Raw genomic sequence first — 16798 nt, 5'->3', positions numbered from 1 at the left:
ATTTATCGGCTTTTTATAAAATTTTAAGCGATATTAAAATGTTTATGCCTTCAAAAAAAGAATTCTTAGGACTAACATTTTTTAAATATTTTTTGTGTGTATAATGTATGTTGTCGCCAATAAAGTCTGCTTGGCGAGATTTGCGCCAGCGAAAAGTACCGAAGTAACTTCTAACATGAAGATAAAACTTATTTTTGTCTTCTTCTGAAAGTTCTTCCACTACTTTTGTAGTTGCAGCTCCTATTACCAAATCTTCATCTTTCTTCTGATTTTCTATTTCACCATAAATCACATCATATATAGAATTATAAGACAAAACACAGACTGGTTTTACAAACTTTGATAAAAATGTCTTTAAACAGATCATAAATCATTGATTGCAAAACATGAATTAATGGAATTCTGCTTTGTAGAACTGTGTTAAGAGCATCGGACGATGGCAAAATGAATTGTAAAAAAAAGCAAAAAGCTTTGTTAAGGTCCGAAGAAAAAAAAATATTTGTTCTTCACAAGATAAACATACAGTAATCGAGAAAATGTTTTGTGTGTGGAGCAATTTTTTTTTACTTTGAGAGAAATTTGTATCAGCTTTACGCTTTTATTTTGCGGTATTATTTTGAGAACTGCCAGTTGAATTGGTGATTTGTGCAGAAATTACTTTATTTTTCTCAAACCTATTTTTAACAATGGAAGTAGTAACTACATCTCCATTTACTTTAGGTATTTTATAACTTTTAATAGAGCCTTTTATCTTATAACTGTTGAAGCATTTACTTCTTTAAAAAATGCAAGAAGCAAGTTCCATTGATCGAGGATTCTAGATAAGCATTTCTTTAAAGACAGCCAGCGTGTACACACTTTTCAAAATTTTTCTCATTTCAGTATTATGCAGCTGTTGGAACTGTTTCAAGTTTTCCTTTCTTTTAGAACTCCTTTCAAGATAATAATAAATATCAACAATGTGTTCATCCACATTTATTGGTAAAGAAGCTGCCCCTTTTTCAGCTGCAAAATTTAAGAGGTGACAGGTGAGCCTCATAATCCACAAATCTGAATTTGCCTTTCTTAAGATGCCTGCAACACCAGTCTTCAAGCCTACAATTACTGGTGCATTACCGGCACCAAGTGCTAAGCAACTATCCAGAGGGACTGCATTTTCTTTAATAATTAGCTGTGCTATATTAAAGCCTGTCGAATGTCCTTCTAAAGTGGGGACAGAAAGTAAACGGCACTCAATTTCTGAAGACTCTGGATTAAAAAGAGATACAACAATTGGATACAGTTTTGAAATGGTATTATTGCTTCCATCCATAGAGAGGCAGAACAAAGCCGTTTTAATGCAATCAATAACTGAAGATTCATTTTTCAAACACATTTCTTTAACAATTGCACCTGTTTTGGTCCTTGCACTTGAGTATTTCTTACCAATTTCACTATCGGGAAACATTTTTCTAAATAAAGCTGCAGCGTGATCCGATACATTCAGTGGCAGGTTGTGCTCCAGTAAAAAGGCAGAAAACAGACATTCTGCATTAATCACTTTTTGGTCTTTTGTTTCTGAAGAAAAATTTAATTTTTCATTTTTTTCAAAACAACTCATGTTGTCCTTGTGTTTTTGTGTACACACATGTTTGATAACATATGCCCTTCCACAATGCGAAATCGAAAAATCACAACGACAGATGGTACACATCGCAAATTTATTACATTTCCTTGAGGAAATAATGGAAGGAAAGTCAACTGTGAACGATTTTTGAAACGTGCACGAGTATTTCACCTTTCTTGCAGACATAACAAAAGATGATAATTTCTAAAACTATTTCCCAAAGGCACGTGTACTCACACAACTCAGAACAAGATGAACGAAATAACGAAAGAACATCCAAATGACAGTTAATGGCCTTGAGCTTCCTTTGTGCTCATTGGCTAATATATGCCAGATGACACGCAGTGGAGCTCGTTGCCCATTGGAGAACTGGAGAACGTATTCTGGATGCTGTCACTCACAAAGCAGAAATTCTCATCTGATTCGCAAGGTTTTATTTTACATATAATCTAGAGAAAATTCAGTTGCTTTCAGACGTCCAAAATCACTTTTTTTTTTTTTTTTTTTTTTTTTTTTTGTTCATATAACGAAGTATTAAGCCAAATCCATAAAAATAAACAAAAAAATAAATCGTGAGAAATATTAAGAATAAGAAAACGTCGGGAGAAATATATTGTAAATCAGGTTGGCAGGAGAGCGGTCGAAAATCGGGAGTCTCCCGCCTAAATCGGGAGAGTTGGCAACTCTGTTCCTTTAACACCTGAGGGGTCATGGAGGGCATATATTTTGCAGTGGTTCAAATTTTAATTATATTTAATACTACAGATTTGACCATGCATCATTTTCAGTGCCTTTATATTTAATATGCTCTTTTGCTACTACTACTAGAGCAGAAGTTCTGCATAAGATTGAGAAGCATTTTATTTTAGATTAATTCACAGCTTGTCATCCATGCCATCAATTAGATACCAACAGCAAGCAAGTGTAATTTTTATTTCTTTATTTTCCTGATTAATGTACAATAATTAATAATAAATTTATTTAAATATGTAATACTTATTTGTTATTTGCAAATTCTTTACTTTGCAACTGCAAAGATCATCATCATTATTTTAGTACAGTACTGAATTTTGTTACACTCAAATATTATATCAGGAGTAAAAATATATTTTCACCTTTAGACCAAAAAAAAAAATGGCACCACTAGTAAGTTATGACTAAAACTCTGATGTAAAACATCATTTCGTAAGTTTGGACATCTGCTTACAACATAACTTTGTAGCAATTTCATATCAACATACTTTTTCAGTACAAAAATGTCGACTTCTGAGGCGAATGGAGCGTCATTTGTGGGAACTTTTGATTTACTTCTTTAATTTGAAAAAATATCCAGCTGAGGTGTGTTGATTGTTTGTAAAAGCATATTGTGAGACTGCCTTAAGCGAGGTTTAGTGGTGTGGTGTATTTAATTATGGCAAAGCGCACTATTGCTGATTTTTTAGATGTGAAATGCTGCTTGCCAGATATAAATAAAAGGGTATTTTTGCATCATGTAGTCATTGGTGATGAAAACTGAATCCACTACGATTACCCAAAAAAGAAGAAATCATGGTAACCACCTAGCTATGCTTTAACATTGATAATAAACATTTTTTAACATTGAATAAAAATACAATTTTATAATAATAGTAGCAAATTTCTAAAAAAAAATTTTTTTTTAATTTTCCTCTGTAATGAATAAATTATGAAATTTTAGGAAAGCAAGAATATAAAGAATTCAAGTTAGTACATGAAAAGTTAATTAAAGTTAAAAAAAAAGTCACCTTACAGTACTATATTAGTAAATCACCTTACATCATTTCCAAAAATTGTGTGATCTATGTTGAAGCGCCAAAATATTATGATCACCAACTTAATAAAGTGTTGTGCAACCTTAGGCCTAAAAAACAGCTGCAACTCGCCTTGGCATTAATGTCACAAGTTCTTGGCAAAGGGCTGGAGACAGGTTGTACCAAATGTCTAAGCAGCAGTCACATAAATTCGAGATATTCTGACATGGTAGTCTTTTAGCTCTGAGCTGCTGCTTTATGACATCCCAAATGTGCTCTATTCGGCAAATTAGGCAAGTTGGGTGGCCAGGACATTGATTGAAATTCCTCCTTATGCCCGTCGAACCACTCTAACACAATTCGAGCCTTGTGACTTGAGGCATTGTCCTGCTGGAGGATTCCATTTCCAGTTGGGAACACAGACGTCGTGTACGGGTGCAACTGATCCGCAGTTATGTTCAGATAGTCTGCAGCTTTCATATGTTCTACAACAATTAAGGGAACCAGAGCCACCCATGAGAATATCCTCCAAAGTATAATACTACTATCACCAGCTTGTGAATAACCTGTTGTACAGGGGGGAGAAACTGTTTACCTGGATGACAGTGTGCCCTGACATGGCCATCGATAAGATAAACGAGAAATCATGATTCATCCAACCAGGCAACTCTCTTCCACTTAGCCATGGTCCAGTCTTGATGTTTCAGAACCCCTGCACGCATAACTGACAATGATGCTTGGTTAACAGAGGCTTATGAGTGGGACATCTGCTGCAAAGTTTCATATCCAACAGTGTCCACTGAAATGTGTTCTGAAACACTTGCACTTGGACCTGCATTGTATTGGGCTGTCAGCTAAGCAACGGTCTGACACTTATTTTGTTGTACCAAGCGGGACATTCTCAGTCTTTGATAACATGGGGACGTCCAACACCTTCACATCTACTGCTGTTTTCACCATCATTTATTCACTTTGCATATACTATACTAACAACAGCAGACCAGGAACAACTTACCAGTCGTGAAGTTTTGGAGATACTTGTTCTGAGTCTTTGGGCCATTACAATCTGCCCTCTATCAAATTTGGTTAGATCAGCAGTCTTTCCTTCACTCACAAAAGTGCAAGAATTATTCCTTACCTTCTCCAGCAGCAGTTAAATATCATTCCCACTTAATCACGCACCTCTCCATGTCATCCAGACGACTTCATTGAAAAATGTGGATATAATGTTTTGGCTCGTCAGTATAATAAATAAACACTTAACATAATTCAGCAGAACCTTAAAAAATCGACACGCGAAATTATTTTATGATCTGAAATAACAAACTCTGGAATAATTTAAATGAAACGTTAAAAACTACGACCTCTAGAACTGCTAAACAAGAAAAAAATTCTATCCTCCTTCTATGGTAACATCAGTTGTAACTTCACAGTAACATGATCACCATTGATCCGGTTCCCATTTTTAAGAATTTTTCACTCTTTTTATAATAATCAAATAACAGATATGCCAGGTTAGGATTGCAAAATACACACTTTTATGTTAGCTTATTTTTCATACAAATTCATCATAAAAGAAGATTTAATCAGTTTATAATAGAAACTAAAATTTGTGGTACACCGCTCAATTAATAATAATGATATAACAATCCAATTGAAGCCAGCTGCAGGCTCACATGGCAATGATCTTTTATGTAACCCACTGCTAGGTTAAAATATTACTACTGCCATGGACTTTTAATGTAATTTTTCATACTTTCTTATAATGTACAATATGAACACACGTATTTTAAAGCTATAATTTGTAATAACTTACTGAAATGGATTTTAATGAACTCATTGCTAGGTAAGAGCACTCACAGTAGTTAAATTAAACTATTACATTTTCAAGGCGTTATATGACGTCAAGACTTATTTTGTGAAAATGCATTAAAAATTGCATTCTGAAATTTTCATATGTGCAAGTCTTGCACCATGCCTAGGTGTTATTCTGTCTGCAAAAATATTAATGAAGTTAACTAGCAGAAAATATAACAATTGTCTTAAAATAGACCATGTTTATTATTCCAGGGATGCATTCATTAATACAGGCTAAACTTAACAACACAGCACGCATTCCAAGTTGGCTCTCATGGGTACAAAAGTTGGCCTCTACTCATGCAATTCATATAAGCATATAAAATATAATCCGTGAAGAGAGAGGTGTGTGATTAAGTGGGAATGATATTTAACTGCTGCTGGAGAAGGTAAGGAATAATTCTTGCACTTTTGTGAGTGAGGGAAAGACTGCTGATCTAACCAAATTTGATAGAGGGCAGATTGTAATGGCCCAAAGACTCAGAACAAGTATCTCCAAAACTTCACGACTGGTAAGTTGTTCCTGGTCTGCTGTTGTTACTACAAGGTGGGAGGTCACGCTGCAAAGTTAAATACATATAACTTTATATTTTTCATTACAAAAGTTCCAACAGAAATTGCTCTGAAAGCTTTAAGTATCTGTTAAGGATTATTAACATTATTACACAAATAAATTTGGAATGCAAAACTACTCACAGCGAGAGATAAATGTTTCACATTCAAGATACTAAATACAGCCTAACTGTTTATCTTCTGCAAAATCATCTAACATGGAATGCCCGAGAAACAGAAATGCACATTTTTTACTCCCTACCATATATAAAATGAAGAAGGCAAAAGCTTTAAACGAGGCAGACATGTAAATTTGCTGCTAACTTGTCCAAATTAAAATGTAAATGCTCTTTAAAAAATATCCCTTTTTTAAAGAAAAAGGTATGTTAAGCAAAATTTTGATTCTACTGCCTGTAACTGATAGCAGTTTGTAAAGCTACTTTGACACTCTAAGCCTGAATATCTGTGCGACGGAATGAATATCATACTGAGAGACACAGGCAAATTTAACTTCTATTTAATGTTATGATTTTATGTGCAACCAAACAAAACTTCTATATTTTTCTATTTGTAAATCCAGAATGCAATTACCAATTTTATTGGTACAAGTTGGCCACAGAGAACTGTTTAACTTTACAAATATGTAAGTGATATATTCTTGTAAAATGGTGCAACAATATTACTTAAACATATCTCAAAGGAAAAAAAAATTACCTTTATAATTTTCTCGCTCAAATTCCCTAACACCAGATCTACTATTTTCTGCTTCCCTCCTTAGTTCAAAATTTTCACTGTCTTCATTATGGTAATTAGACCTTGATTGAGAATCTTGATTACTTTTTTTTAATGAACTGTCACTATTTTGATGATTATTCTGACGATTTCGAAGATGAGGAGGTACGTATCGCTCTATGAAATTACAGAAAAAAAAAAAAAAAAATCATTATGCATAAAACACGGGAGTATCAAAATTATTACTTTCATGCAACTTTCCTATTACAAAAATAAAAGGATTATACAGCACTATAAAATAATACTATAGGCAATGTAAATGTGCATAATGCCTCACTAATTAAGTATAGGTTACACTTAAACCTTCAGTTGAGAGTTTTTAACATCTAAATGTGAAAAAAAAATTGTTTAGCTGATTGCTTCATAAAGAAAATATTATAAATAAAATAACACTAGTTTTATTATAAAATAAAAAAATTTATATATCAGCTATCATAAAATAATCAATTAACGGCAATCCTCAAACATACAGAAATTGAATATACGGCAAATTCTGAAAGGAGTATCAGGGTGACAGGCATACAATTAAATATAATAAAAATTCTGCATTTGGGTATCAGAATTTCTTCCTTTGAGGGCATAATTTAGGCCTTGAGCTTCCAACTTTGTACTGAAGGGTTAAACCTGTTGATGTAATCTATAAGAACTAAAGAGGATGGATAATTTCTACATTTCCCCAATGTCAGCTGAGCTACACACTGTTTCCCATCTCATCCTGTGAACAGTTCCATCACCCTTACTAAAGGTCTGTTAATTACTTTGGAGCTATCAGATCCCACAAGCACATCTACTTGTATATTACTTCTTGCCTTAACCCTTTCTGGCATGCTACCTTTTAAAGTTGGAGTTTTGATAAGAAAAAAAAGGGTAGGCAGTCTACTTAGGCCTAGAGGAGTACACAAGTAAAATTTTGTGAAGATAGCAGTTATCTTTCAATTCTGTAGGCATACTGATTAAATAGAGCTTCGAAAAGAGAGCTGAAACGATCATTGTTGTCAATGAACTGCCCAATGAGATGCCGAGAAACAACGAATACAGACTCTCAGTCGTCCTAGATTATCGGTGAGCCCGGTATGGGCACACCTAGGGTTCGCTGTTTGATTTTAGGTAAGATTTCAAGGTAAACATTTAAAACTAATATAGAATAAGGAGATTAGCATATAGCCAAAAAAATAACATAGAAATTTCTTTTCAAACAATTCCTTTTATACACTAAAAAAAATCTGGAAGATTTCTTTGAAAAAATGAGGGTCTTAAAAAACTAAACATGGCTAAAATATATGGACTGGTTTGTGTTGAGCTGCCATCTACTATATAAAAAAAGAAGGTTCAGAGTAACCTATAAATACTATTTCATTCAATTTTTCTGTGCGTACAGAAGGAAATTTTTAGGTGTGTCCACTGTGCCACAAAGGGTTAATGGTCGGATTCCTTACAAGTTCCAACAGATATTACTTTTTTCTTTTTGGAATCTCTTTCAAAAAGGACCTTAAACAGTTTGCAAGTATCATCCTTTTCTTCAAACGACTTTCATCAACTGTATCAAAATCACTAGTATCACAATTAATAGAATTTGGAGGTTCATGCAAAAAATATGCTGGTGTTAATGATAATGTCCTAGTCATCACAACACTGAGAACGGATAGATTGCTCATCTACTTTTGCCTTAGAATTTTATTATGAATTTATTCTCTAAAACAAAATTAATTCTGAACATAAACAGTGACGCCAATTGCATCAAGAAAATTATTTCATTATTGCCAGATTTGCTTTAGGCTACCTAAAAAGGGGCGTAATTATGTGATTCCCAATGACAATGCCTGAATTCAACCAGTTAAAACACATCCTAAAATATATGCGCTAAGGAGAACTGGTATTGGTTGTGTATTATCGACATCTGCAAGTGTTATTCCATGAGCTTTAAGTTCCAAAATTAAAAGACTGTCATGAATTCTAGGTAGTATGGTGCAAACATTTTGGCTGGTTAAAAAAAGAAATTCTTGTGAAAAACCTTTAATCTAAACTTTTTATTGCTACATTGTATCTTTCATGTTTTAGGGCAAGAATAGTTCCACTACCAAATAATCCTTGTGAAAGCACTTCTGCACCTATAGGAAAAAGTTTCAGTTCTTTCATTAAAATTTTTTTCAAAGCATAATCAATGTGAGCCATCATCCAACAGAATGCATATTGCAACTTGGCTTTCTTTATGGTAAACTTTAATGAGAATTGTCTTTAGATAGATTTTCCATAAACAGAATTCTCCTGTAAATAATGCAATGCACTTACTTTCTGCAGAATTTGCATGAAAAGTGGATTCGTCAGACCCTTTCTTCCAACCTTGACAAAGCACTGCATAATCTCATCATTCACATATTATGCACCAAAATGCACTTCGACACAGTTTTTCAATGTGTCCCAGCTTAAGACAAACTAAGCATAATGGCATAGGTACTAAATAACTTGAGATTTCCTCTCATATACAGTCATCATGGAAGCTTTCCTACTGTCTTTACTAAAATGTGGACAATCACAAAAAAATACAGTTAGCCTTTTTACGCATGGACGAAATAAGAGCTGAAGCAGAAGGGACACTATTTCTTGAAGTATCAATTTGCTTAATCTTGAGTTTTGAAACCTGATCAAGCCAAATTTATCATTTCCTCAGCATTAACTTTATGTCTTAAAAATTTCATGAGCTATTCAAGGGATTGTTGACTGCTTTCAGCAACCTTGTTGCTACCATTATGAAGAATGGAGACCATTATCTTTCCTAAACATTCAAAACAGCTTCAGGAAGGCAAAAGCAGACAAGAAATCTGCAAACTTTTCTTTAGATCTTAGCATATCAGAAGCTCTTAAATGTCATTTAAGTTGATCATATAAAGCAGTGGTTGCAAAGCCATCGATCACGAGCTACCAGTACATCGCATTAAGGCTCCATTTGGCTAGCCTTGATTCCTCCACTCAGCTGGCACTGACGACAACAACTGCTTGTTTCTCCTGCCTAATTGTCAGCCTCATCTCATAGTTGATTGTATAGGCATGAGGTTGTGCACATTATGTTTTTCGTGTGCATATTAGACATCTGCTAACTTGGATAGTTTTATTTACGCATAGGTACTAAATAATGGCATATTCAAATAAAACAAAAAATGTATCACTTTCATTCAGAATGATAAACCGATTACTGTTTTACCCAGGTAAAGGGAAAGTGTGTGTTTACTGTGCTATGCAAGTGTATCAGTTGGGAAAAAAGGGAACTTTGAACATCATTTCAAAACCATTCATGCAGTGATTGAGAAGGACTTCTGGCTGAATTCTCCATATAAACTTAATGCTCAAAAATACACATTTTTAAAACCATTAAACACGAATTAATGAGCCAACTGAGGCTTCATTTCGAGTTTCAAATATTTTTGCACAGAACAGGAAACCATACAAAGATGATGAAATAATCAAAACTGCATTTTTAGAAGCTGCAGATGTATTATTTGATAGTTTCAGAAATAAAATTGAGATGTCTTCTATTAAACCTGAACAGCTTTCTGCAAATACGGTAATGAGAAGGGTTGAGGTTATGAGTTCTGTCATTACCTCACAACTTAAAACACCCTTTGATCACTGCAGCTTTATCTTCCTGCAACTTGACGAATCGAAATACAGGTAACAGGACAAATTTTTAGCAGTTAAAGGTCTTATCAACTTTTAAAATATTCCTATACATAAGTTAGTGGGCTTAGCAACTGCAGCTCTTGCCCTTTGATCACTGCAGCTTTATCTTCCTGCAACTTGAAGAATCGAAATACAGGTAACAGGACAAATTTTTAGCAGTTAAAAGTCTTATCAACTTTTAAAATATTCCTATACATAAGTTAGTGGGCTTAGCAACTGCAGCTCTTGCGATGGTAGGCAGAGAGAAGGGATTCATAATCTTGTATGGTAAAGACAACAGCTTTCCGAAATTTTTGTCTTACTATTGTGTAATACACTAAGAATATCTGAGTGGAAAGTTTTTAAGTACAAGGAATGTAATTACAACTGTCATAAAAAGTTGATGTATGCACCACAGTTTTTTTTTTTTTTTTTTTTTTTTTTTTTTTGTACACTACCTTGTAGTATATAAAAACATTTTTTGGGAGGGTGGCGGCTTTTAGATCATTCTGGATATTGGACATCCAGATCTCCGACTTTGTATTGTACAATCCTTTGGCAAGAAGCCAAACTTACAACTAAGGAAAATCGATGAATTAGTAATTTCAATAAGTAACAAAGGAAGAAAATATAAATCAATAAATAAATGCATGAATTTACAAATTTATACATACACTGGGCTTAGTATACTATTTACATTACATACTATAAGGATAACGTACTATGACTACAGTAAGAAGCTAGTCAGTTGCAACAAGCAATTTTAGGCTTAATGTTTGATGACTTATGGATCCCAACTATGATGTCATTGAGCATGCTTAGGTCCCAGGGTGACTGCAGTTTAGGAGAAAGTCCTTTCCACTGAATCAGATTCCATACCCACACCTTATCACCTTCATTGAATCGATGTCCTGCAGCTTTTGTTGGTATCAGATCTTAATCTTTTCCATCGCCAAGCTCACTCCTGCAAAATTTTGCATCCCTTCAAATTGTGCCTAGAAATCTTGAATGTGCTCCTCAGATAATAAAGGTGTATCTGGACGGCAACCAAACAGCAGATCACAAGGCAGACAAAGATCACAACAACATGCATGATTAGGAGTAGTTGGTAATCTCATGGATAGCACTGCAATAGACCAGTAAGAGCAAGGGTAACTTCTAGTCCCAGTCCTGCTGGTTTCTGGAAACCATCAGCAACAACCTATCAAGGATGGTTCAATAAATCTTTCTACAACTGCCTTCTGACTGTAGATGTAAAGATGTCGTTTGGGTTTTATCTATGCTGAGTAATTTGCAGATGTCTTTAATTATGGCTCAGATAAAATTTCTTCCTTTATTGGAATGTAACTGAAAAGGCACTCCAAACCTGGAAATCTAATGCGGTAACATTACCTCTGCTGCCGTGACATCCTCTTGATCAGAGATAAGATATGCTTCAGGGCACTTCATAAAGAAATTGATGACTGCGAGGATAAATGTTTCGACATTAACAGTTTGTGGCAGAGGTGCCAGGTTGCCAAAAGCGATGTGTACAATAGGTGTTCCTACGCTTTAACATTGCAGTTTCTCTCTGCTACATTTCATTTATCTTTTCCAGCCCACATAGGCATAGCTAGATTGGCAGTACTTCCACACATCAGCCCTTGCTTTACTCCAGTAGGAGTGCCCTTGAAATCTACAAAAACTCTTCATTATTCCCTAATGCCTTTCCATCAGATTGTTGGGAAACTCTTCAAGGACATCCAAGATTTTCAATGTATCAGCTGCCACCAGAATGTCTTTCCTTCATCTGATTCCAGCTTCTGGTACAAGATACCGTTCGAAATATGGAACAAGTCTCAGACAACCTAATATTGTTTTGTCGTAGGATTACAGATTCAAATGTCCTGCCAGAAAAGCTTCTTATCTGAAGATTCCATTATGTCAATTATGGATTTAATGTCACCATCTTCAAACCCTTCCAACTTCTTCATCACTGCATGGGTCTGCTGGGTCAAAAGATGTTGAAATTGTAATCTGATGTACGACCGGATTAACCAGCTCGTATTTTGCATCAACTCTAGAACAATATCAGCAGCTTTTTCAGAAGGGCATCAGCATTGCCATGTGGTGATTTTTTTTTCTATGACGGATAGTTCAGTTTGCAAAGCCTATTTCAGTTTGCATAATGCATCATCACATTCTTTTCTCCACAAGAACTTTTGTTTGCTATCTGTCAGTTTATAATGGGGTCATGTGATGGAAGAAAACTCCCTCACTAATATCTCATAGCAAGTGCAAAGTCCCAGGAAACTTAGCTGATCAACATTTTTGGAGCATCTCTAATCTTTGGCTGCCAACACCTTTTCTGGTCTTTACAAGCATATTTGGTGCACAAGGTAAGTCTCTTCCTGTCTGAACATTTTTCATTTAGCAGAACTTAACTTTAGATTGGCTTCCTTCAATTTCTGAATCATTTTCTTAATATTTTCTAAATGCTCTTTAAAATGTTTTCTGATGATGTCATCCAGGTACACTGCAGGGGAAAAAAGGAGGGGACAGTTCTATATCTTCTGTTCTAATGAGCTGATTGGCGAAATTTAAAATGTGTTTTCCAAGTCTCGAAAGTGCGACTCAGGATATGTATTAGAATATATTGTATTGTTCTAAGATAGGTATTTTAACACAAAATTGGACTTTTTCTGAAATAACATGCCAATTTTTTTCTATTTTCTGATTCTATGACTCAAATTATGGCTAGATATTAAATTTTGAAATTTTTAGTGAGAAATTTATGGAGAAATTTCAAAATTTATCTTGACACATTTTATTAAGTTTGCGCCAAGAATAATTCACTTGGCGAATTCTGTAATTTATAGCAAGCTATTTTCCTTTTCTTTATTTCATTGTCCACGAATGTAAAAAAAAGTCATCGTTTGTACTTTCAAATAATTTTAACAAAGTGCGTATACCACGTTTTCAAACATTATAACAAATACAGAAAATTTCAAAATGCAGGGGTGTGGGACCCCAAAAAATCCCCTGAAACTTTTACGGACTTACTTCCCGACATTTTGGAGTTTCGAGAAGGGGGGGGAGAGAAATGAAAAATTACTATTATGAAGTATTGAATGACCTAATTATAAAAGTTCAATGAATTACTTTTTTTGCAAAATTAATAACCATAAATTTTCAAACATATAAACTACTACATTTTATGTAAATATTTTAAATTACCTGAATTAATTCTTTAAAAAAAAAATTATCTAATTTCTGCTCCTTTTTTTTATTTTCTGATGTTTGTGGGCTTGTCTTTCTTTTGTGGTGAACTTCATAATTGCAGGAAGGTTGACTTTTATTTTCCTCATTTACAGTTAAAGAAATTTCCTCGAGAACTGCACATGCAGAGGTAGAAGCAGTTTGTTTTTCTGCTAATGTAGAAGGTTTTTCAGAGACTTTTATAGGTGACTCATCTGAAATACATGTTTTTAAGTCCTCTTGATACGTTTTCCAACTTCTGTTCATATTCAGTAAGAGATCTTTGTGAAGTGGATCAGTCATTGGATTTTTTTTAGCCATATTTTTCACATGAGGTTTCTTTAGAAGCCATTAAATCATATTTAATAATCTGCACTGCATCTAGGGAATCAATCTTAAGAGAGGTTCTATAGTCAGTGACAAGTGTATCCATTAAGTTGAGTCCATTACATGAGTTCATTAATACACTAATTAAGTTTGCCCATGGAATATTATTATCTTCAATAGTATTAACAACTGCTTTAAAAACAGCTTCTGAATTGCAAGATTCCATCTTTAGAGATGCAAAATGATGAACTACAACTTCATTTTGATTGTTGTCATAAAACTGCACCAATATTGCCAGTATACTTTCTTGAGTATTGCTAGTACTTTCATCCAAATTTAGAGAAAATGGAGTCTCCTTTTAAGTTTTAATGATATTTTCCTTAATAGTTTTTGCGAGCCCATATTTCATCTTATAACATGCAGTAGTCCTAGACATTTCCAACGAGTTTAGTGCCGTCTGATCGCGGCTCAACTGTTTGCAGAGTTCAATTAAATTGGGAGCTACATTGAAAGAAAGAGAATTCTCGGCGATAAACAAAGTTATTAATACCTCTTGGCGTGCTTTTCTTGTCACTATATCCAATGGTCGAGCATCAGTCTCCAGTAAGTCATCAGTATTTTTTTAATTAGCATAATTACTTAAAGTCATTGAATGTCTAATGAATGCACTTTGAATATTTTATGTGCGTCACAGTTTTAGAATGATTTGTGAAAGCCTTGAATCCTTCCCCACCATACTTCAGCAGTGAGTTACAAAAAACACAATATGCTTGTCTAGCAACATTTATTTTCTTGCACCATGTGCCGATGGTATCCCCATTACCATCTCTCCGTTCAATCCAATTCCACCTAAATGCATTCCGGACACCTTCTTCTAATTGTATAATATCACTATTTATATCGAGAAATTTCATAGTGAAATTCTCTTGCGTACATAAATAAAAAAATATTTCAATAAACGAAACGAAAAATTTACACGTGCATCAATAAACGAAACGAAAATTTTACACAGCGGAAAAAAAAAAGTTGAGAAGCGATCAACGACAAATAGCTAATACGGCGAAAAATCCCCCTTCTCTACTTATTGGCGCCAAGCCAGGAGAGATAAGACCTTTGAACCCAGAGTCACATGATCGCACATCTGGTCGAACGAAGTCTCTCCCTTTTTTTTTTTGCCGTGCCTACTTGCCAAAAAGAATCCAGAAGAGAATGTCCGAGAACCGGGGGAATGAGTCATAACTCGCAATAAGGAAAGAACAAAAAAGAAGTTTTCCCCCCTTTTCACGCATTATCACTGCCTCTTTGGAGAAAGAAAGGAAAAGTTTTCACTACACACACTGACCTTGCGTTTTCTGCTTTCAAAGCAAACAAAATTACCCAGATCAAAATAAATAATTCATTATTATTCCTACTTCCTTTTGAACGACGATCCCCGGATTTATAGGTCATAAATCAAAATTCTTTTCGAAAAATTTATAAAATTATTTTTAAACACAAATTTTAAAGGTAAGTCGTAAGAAATGGATGAATTTTATTTGGAATGAACCTAAATTTCGAAATATGAAAGGAGGAATTGAATAAGTTTAATTAAAAAAAAGGCATATTAACAAATATACATCAAATTCAATTAACACTGAAGAGCTAAAATTTTGAGAGCTCATTTTTTAAAAACTACTCGTGCGATTTTTACAAAACTTGGCAGTTTGGCATAATTTCAGTCACGGTATCAAAATATTGGAAAACATTGGCATGTCATTTTAGTAAACGTCCATTTTTTTTGTCAAAATACCTATATAAGAACAATGCTCTCTCTATATATATATATAATACATATCCTAAATCGCGCTTTCAAGACATGAAAAACACAAGCTGAATTTCGTCAATCAACCCAGTAGAACGGGAGATATCGAACTGTCCTAATTTTTTGTTTTTCTCTGCATTGTACATCAGACAGACTTTGCTGGAGACAGCATAGTAATTTGCATAGTAGTTGCAACACAGTAAACCTGGCGAAAGTTGCTGAGAACAGCATTTACAATATGCTGCAACGATATAGCTCAGAAGATCAAAAACAAAAGTTTAAAAAGTGACGAAGTCAGTACGTTGTTTAAACAGATTCAGGACAAATTCACACGTTTGGAAACAACTCAAGAAGTTTTGAATTTGTTGCTAAGTGATGATACCCTTCAAGACAAATATTCCGAAGATTTTTTGAAAGCAGAAGAGTACCGAGACAAGTTCTGCTTGATTTGTTCGCTGTTAGAAAATGCAAAAAAAGGGAAATTCGGTTACGGAAGGAACAGCAACCGAGCAAAAAAGGAAATTCAAGCTTCCAAAACTTGAATTGAGGAAATTTAGTGGAGAACCGAAAGACTTTCTTGCCTTTTGGTCCCAGTTTGAAAAAATTCACAAAGATGATTCTATTGTGGATGAAGACAAATTTCAATATCTGTTACAATGTGTGGTAGCAGATTCTAAAGTGTCAAGACTGGTAACAAGTTTTCCGCCAACTAAAGAAAACTATTCAAAGGTGATTGCACAACTTAAAGAACGCTTCGGGAGAGATGAACTTTTGGTTCAGATTAATGTACAGGATCTACTTTCCATAGTAATGAAAAGTGCTGCTGGTCAGATTAAAGGAGATTTAGCTGAACTTTATGATTTACTTGAGAGAAAGCTTATGGCACTCGAAAGCCTCGGTAGAACTAAGGAAAAATTTGCAGAACTTTTGGAACCACTTGTTGAGTCCTGTTTACCAGAGACTGGTCTTCAAGCGTGGGAAAGAAGCCGCTCGACAGAAGATACTGCGTCACAGCAAGCTAGTGCGCGTTCTTTGGATAAACTTTTGTGCTTTCTTCAAAACGAAGTGCAAAGTGAGGAAATGATTAAGCTCGCTCGTACCGGGTTGGGAGCTTCACGTTCTGCACATTCGGGCTCACAATCTGAGGATCCGGGTTGCTCTACAGCTGCTGCTTTGGTAAATGCTCAAGACAATACAGGTAAG

General features: G+C 34.5%; 1 protein-coding gene across 2 annotated transcripts in view; it reads right to left on the bottom strand.

Moving 5' to 3' along the window:
* Positions 1–16798, bottom strand: part of LOC118183285 (putative ATP-dependent RNA helicase Pl10) — a 143744-nt gene that overhangs the window by 106008 nt on the left and 20938 nt on the right. Inside the window, exon 3 of one of the 2 annotated variants that reach the window (XM_035352760.2) lies at positions 6499–6693. The exons of the other annotated variant lie outside the window; for it this stretch is intronic. Within the exon in view, the coding sequence (XP_035208651.1) occupies positions 6499–6693 (195 nt within the window). The remainder of the gene's footprint in view (positions 1–6498; positions 6694–16798) is intronic. 2 annotated transcript variants of the gene reach the window in all.

Source organism: Stegodyphus dumicola, chromosome X1 (assembly GCF_044657685.1).
Source record: "Stegodyphus dumicola isolate Sdum_Otavi_A_Nest chromosome X1, ASM4465768v1".
NCBI lineage: Eukaryota > Metazoa > Arthropoda > Arachnida > Araneae > Eresidae > Stegodyphus > Stegodyphus dumicola.
The sequence above is the reverse complement of the archived record's forward strand: the minus strand, read 5'-3'. Positions and strand labels throughout refer to the sequence as shown.